Source organism: Mytilus edulis, chromosome 4 (assembly GCF_963676685.1).
Source record: "Mytilus edulis chromosome 4, xbMytEdul2.2, whole genome shotgun sequence".
Taxonomy (NCBI): Eukaryota; Metazoa; Mollusca; class Bivalvia; order Mytilida; family Mytilidae; genus Mytilus; species Mytilus edulis.
Genome location: NC_092347.1, coordinates 77,789,958 through 77,795,957, shown reverse-complemented (window position 1 = coordinate 77,795,957; position 6,000 = coordinate 77,789,958). Strand labels below are relative to the sequence as shown.

The 6,000-nt window shown below is 31.4% G+C and overlaps 1 protein-coding gene across 2 annotated transcripts in view; it reads right to left on the bottom strand.

Annotated features, from left to right (window-relative positions):
- The window catches only part of LOC139520586 (endothelin-converting enzyme 1-like), a 52,484-nt gene that overhangs the window by 27,743 nt on the left and 18,741 nt on the right, over positions 1–6,000 (bottom strand). For both annotated transcript variants that reach the window (XM_071313381.1, XM_071313380.1), the window contains exon 4: positions 1,429–1,641. In XM_071313381.1, the coding sequence (XP_071169482.1) occupies positions 1,429–1,641 (213 nt within the window). The remainder of the gene's footprint in view (positions 1–1,428; positions 1,642–6,000) is intronic.

Genomic DNA, 6,000 nt, shown 5'->3' with positions numbered 1-6,000 from the left:
TCAATGTGGCAGAATTCGCTGCATAGAATCTTAATGTTAACTATGAAATTTTAGGTTTTTGGATAATACAGACTACACTTGTGTATCCCACGGTGTTTTCTAAATTTAAAGCACCAGTGTATCCCACGGTGCATCTTTACATTTTCATATATATCTATCTTCACATCTATCTATCTACCTGGTTGCCATATTATCTTCGGGTAACCGACCATAGATCTATCTACATATACATGGGTCTATGGTCTATCTATCTATATATATATATTATATATTGTATGAATCTATCATATTATGAATAAAAGCTGTGGCCAGATATCGCCAAACCATATATGTATTTTGTTTTAATGGCACCATCTGAGATAATAGAATTTAAGTTAATAGACTTAAATTCAGTTATCGCCGGGGCCACTCACGGATTGTGTTTCGCGTTTTAGATTTACCCAACATGTGTGACGATATATTCTGTGACGTCATTTAGTCCTTTTTAGAATGTCCTCGCAGCAAGCAAGCTGTTTAAATTTTGTAAGCGGTAAACTTGAAAACCCGCCCTCCCACTCCTTTTTATTGAACAAGATACTGCTCTTTTGTATTTATTTTTCAGGTTTGTGTCGGTGATAGTGATGATACAGATTTGACTGATGATGTTAACTTGTTTGCTGTTGAGAAAAGTGACTTTTATTTGAACTTTGAGCATCATAAATATATTCCCGTAAATGGCAGAATTCGCTGCATAGAATCTTAATGTTAACTATGAAATTTTAGGTTTTTGGATAATACAGACTACACTTGTGTATCCCACGGTGTTTTCTAAATTTAAAGCACCAGTGTATCCCACGGTGCATCTTTACATTTTCATATATATCTATCTTCACATCTATCTATCTACCTGGTTGCCATATTATCTTCGGGTAACCGACCATAGATCTATCTACATATACATGGGTCTATGGTCTATCTATCTATATATATATATTATATATTGTATGAATCTATCATATTATGAATAAAAGCTGTGGCCAGATATCGCCAAACCATATATGTATTTTGTTTTAATGGCACCATCTGAGATAATTAATTATATTGATATTTAAAGTAATAAGGTAAGAAAAAACAACATGATTTAACATTTCGTTGCTTTCGTTTACCAAACCAAACATGTGGTATATACTTCCAAGAATTCGAATGTGTATTAATACAATGCAACTCAATGTAAAGTAAAAATGTGGATGGGGATTTTGTTAAGCTATTATTATTAATGTTTGGTTTTTTGGTGAATAACGGCATTTTCAGCTACATCGGCTATACCTTGGCGGTTCTTTTTTATTGGTGGAGTTCAGGCAGAAGCACATTAAATACAAATTAAGTATGTAGTAAGTAAGTTATACAAATCAAGTACGATTATTGAGTGAACAGACAAGACAAACTTACCTAGTAACTCGTGAAGCTGGTACATATTTTTGTAAGCTAGTTCTTGAGATCTGTCCCAATAAGAATATCCTGGTGGAATAGGCGTGTTTTTCTTCCATCCACCACATGCATATTTATAAAAGTCATCACAAGGTTTAACCTGATTGTCAATCGAAGAAAGTACAGAACTAGCTACGTCAATGCATCCTTTTGTCTTGCAAACACTGTCAATTTCTGAAATTGAATTATTTTTTTAAACGTCATATATATGTTCAGTTATTTGTTTTTGGTATATTGTTGACCCACTTAACTCAACTTTTTCATTTTTTATTTTTTTTATATAAGTTTAATAAAAAACTGTAAATAACATCACGAAAGATACTAGGCTGTCGTCTACTAAAAGACTCAATGACGATGCAATAAAATAAGCAGAAAGGCCAAATAAAGTAAGAAGTTTAAGATCATTAAGTATCCTTATTTCCGAAAGAAATTGCCATCAGATATTAGATCTAAAACTATGTTCGGGTTTTTCGGGCACTATATTAAGAGAATGCGAGTGTTCATGTACACAAATCGGTTTTGCTGGTCAGTTTTGTTAGATAAACTTTTAAAGGTTTAAAGAATAAAAATAATAAGGTACAAAAAAGGCTATAAAATCCAGACAATCTGAATGGCAGCAGCATTGCTAATAAAGTCAAAGTCACTGGACCATGAACTAGGAAAGAGGGCATCGAAAAAGCAAGCGACACAAGCAAAACAAAAACCAGGGCTTCAATAATCAAGTGCCTATCAGGTATGAATACAAAATACAAAGAAAGATCTTGGGAATTTCTTGATGCATTCATTGCAACAAATGAAATAGTTCCGTCAAATAAGCAGTTTATTTGTTTGTTTCTTATAATCACATAAATTGATTAAGGAACGCATAAAGTATAAAAAATCCAATTATTCCTCGTGTAATCTTGTTAAACGAAAGACAATAGGATCTCAATAAAATACAACATGATAAAGAAATAACAAACAAACTGGAAACGAGATTATCATTCCATGAAAGCTTTCTCAGGAAAAACTTCATCTGAAAGTTATAAGTGATTATAGCTATTGTTGTATCAAATCAATTAGATAAGTCTGAATGTCTGAAAATAACTTGAATCAGCTCTTGCAATTTGTTTCCGTTTTGTTAACTAATGCGTTTTTGTAGTTGCCACTTTTAAGATATCAAATTATAATAAAACATTTCGCCTTCAGTTTCACACAAGTTTTTAATTTTGGAGTTTTCAAAATGGCGTTTTCCGTAAAGAATTATATTATTCTTGCAAATAAAGTCTTTCTTATAACGTTCTTTCGTGAAAATATTTCAATATATTAATTTTCGTGAGTATGTATGTCTTTGAAATAAGAACATCAATTAGTTTTACATCTCTTATGATTAAAAGATTGTAATGATTCTAATCATGCCATTACTTCAGATCAGGTATGTTAAAAAATCTCTTAAGCATTGGTCAGACAGAATTTATGTTTCAAATCAACACATTACATACATACCCCTTTTACAAATCTTATGTCTAGTTATAGAGTCAATATAGTCATTATGTCAACAGACATTTTCTTAAACGTTTTTGATTATGCATCACGTACCAAACCAACAGAGATTTTGACATGAGAAAAATATAATGATATAGGTTGTAGAGAGAAAAGGGAGAACTAGATATGTGGGCAATCGAAAGTATCGGTCAAGGAAGGAAAATAAAAACTTAATACGTGGACGATCAAATGATATGAGTCAAATAGAGAAAAGGGTACACTTGACATGAGGAAGATCAAAGAGTATGAGTGAAAGAAAGAAAAAGGGACACTTGACATGTGGAAGATCAAATGATATGAGTCCAATTAAGAAAAGGGAATTTACTTATGTAGACGATAAAACGATTGGAATCAAATACAGAAAATGGAGAACATGACATGTTGACAATTAAATAGTATGAGTGAAAGAAAGGAAAGGGGAGAACTTGACATTTAAGACACTTCAATGATAGGAGTTAAAGAAAGAAAAGGGAGAACATGTGGGCGAGCAAATGATATGGGGTAAAGAAAGACAGACAATACAATTATTAAAAAAAACAACCACATGAAGACAAACACAGCCGCTCATACTTCACAGTAAACCATTAACAAAAGATTCAGCCACATGAGCTCTACCTAACAACCCGAGAGTGTATTCGAGTTCCTAACTAGTTAAAATGACTGTTCCTGCTCCACTGGTGACACGTCATGATACATAAATGATGGAACGTATTCTGTGATAATGTAAATGTCGTTTGTTGAAATCAAGTTTATAACCTATCGTTTCAGGTAATGTATTCGACCCTCTTTGTTGAATAAGAGAAAACATGCATGATGTGGTGAATCAGAACGCATGCATGTTTTGTTAAAAAAAAGATCACATGTATATTTTGTTGTCTATAGCACATGCATGCTTCATGGAATCAGAACACATGCAACAAAGCAAGCATTTGAATAGTCAATATTCTGTCGATAAAATGGTACCCGAGTTTAACTCTTTATACTCGATTTAAAAAAAAAAGAAATTGATATGCACTGCATGCACAATTAACAATATCCATATTTACCGGATTCAATACATGTAATACTTCAATTTCTAGATAGAATAATTATCTAAATTGATTTCTGGTATGAATTTGAAAGCGTGTACTTTGAATTCAATGTTTTCCGGTTATGCTAGTGCTTATCAAATATTAACTATAAAAGCATAACTAGAAACATGCAATATTGAAAATATATTCCACTCATCAAGTAACAATACATCAATATGCAAGGCTAACAATGGAAAGTTTTTAATCAAGCCACATGGAAATTCCAATGGAATTCCAGATTGAGAATAATGTTATTGTACCTTGAAGAAAAAAAATTATAATGCACAAATCAATATGTAACAAATATACGTCTTTATAATTTAAAAAGTTATTATTGCACATTTTACACTACTCTGAGTATATGCATCTAAGAACTTCTCGACCAAGATTGATTGATTGATTGCTGATATTACCCGCCACTTTTGATATTACCCGCCACTTTCAGCATTTTTTGCTATATCATGGCGGTCAGATTTGTTCAAGGTAGAGGAAGCCGGAGTACCCGATATGGAGCATAAACCGCAAATATGAATCCCTACGAGGACACATATGACGAAACACACAAAACATTAAAGAAGAAACAATTAAATGACTAAATGAAAAGCAGATAATTACATTGTATATTAATCTTATTTTACAACTGTAGAGACTTTTGATACACACAATAAAGGTACATAACATTAGTAAAAATGATCTCAAAATTATCTTAAAATTCCAATCTTCCAAAACCAAATCATAGCTTTTTATTAAAATCAATATAGGTATGTTGTTGCAAAATATATTTTCTTTTTAATGATTTAAAATGGTTACAGGGTCACCGAGTTTCATTTTTGTGAATAAAAATCATTTTTGGTTGAGTTATGGATGCAAATATTTCAATAAACGTTAAATTCAGCGTAAAGAATCAAACTTTTCTATTATGGATATTTTGAATTGTTGAACAATAATTGAAAAATTAAGAAACAATCACTTATCGAAAAATGAGAATAATATAACATGAATTAGCAAAACATTTAAAAATCAAAATTGCCGCAACAATTTACACCACTTAACAAAGATTGTTTCTGCACTTTAGTTTCTGTTGACCTGTTAAGATTTTCATTTTTAATTTCAGATCGTTTTGGTTTACCCGCCCTCTTTTATTTACATATCATTGTTTAAGTTCTAATTTTTGGCTTTGGTTGATAAGTTGTGGGCTTTAAATTAATACTTTTTTTTAAATCGTTTATACACTACAAAAAATATAGGTTCGGCCTTTTGCACATTTTCTATATCAATTTCATGTCGCTAAAATCATCGCGGATTTGGAGGAGGTGTGGTTAAGAACCCGGATATGAAAAAAGGCATAGCTCATAATTTTTTGATGGTTTTCCTTTTTTGTTATTTCGTTTTGTTTTTTCTTTTTCACTCTCCAAAATGCATATTAGGAAGTCTGGATCTGCAATTAGTAAAATTTTGTACGCGTAACCAAGGGAGAACCAACACATGCATTCTTATCATTATGTATATTAATTTCATTGTTTCAAATAGGCTACCATTAAAATACTCCTTGATGTTTAAAGTTTTATTGACACAGACTAAATCAATGAAAGCTTACTAAAGTATATATACTTATAAAACATTTTTATCTTACAACATAACATTTAAAACCCACACGTCTAGAATATTGAATAAATGTCTGCAGCAAAACTAGATGACTTGCATATTGCAACGTGTACATGTACATAAAATAAAAGACGGATAATAGTATGAAATTCAAAACAGTGTAGCTGTGGCCATTGATTGACACATTAAAATCATTCATTGACTCGGACAATTTAGGTGAACGTTTGTATGTAACGACCAATGCTCACTATGTACTTTTTAAAGACACTTAAACTATGGGGTCACCAAAGGTTCTCAACACCTAAATAAAGTAATTCGAAAAATTAATCAGAAA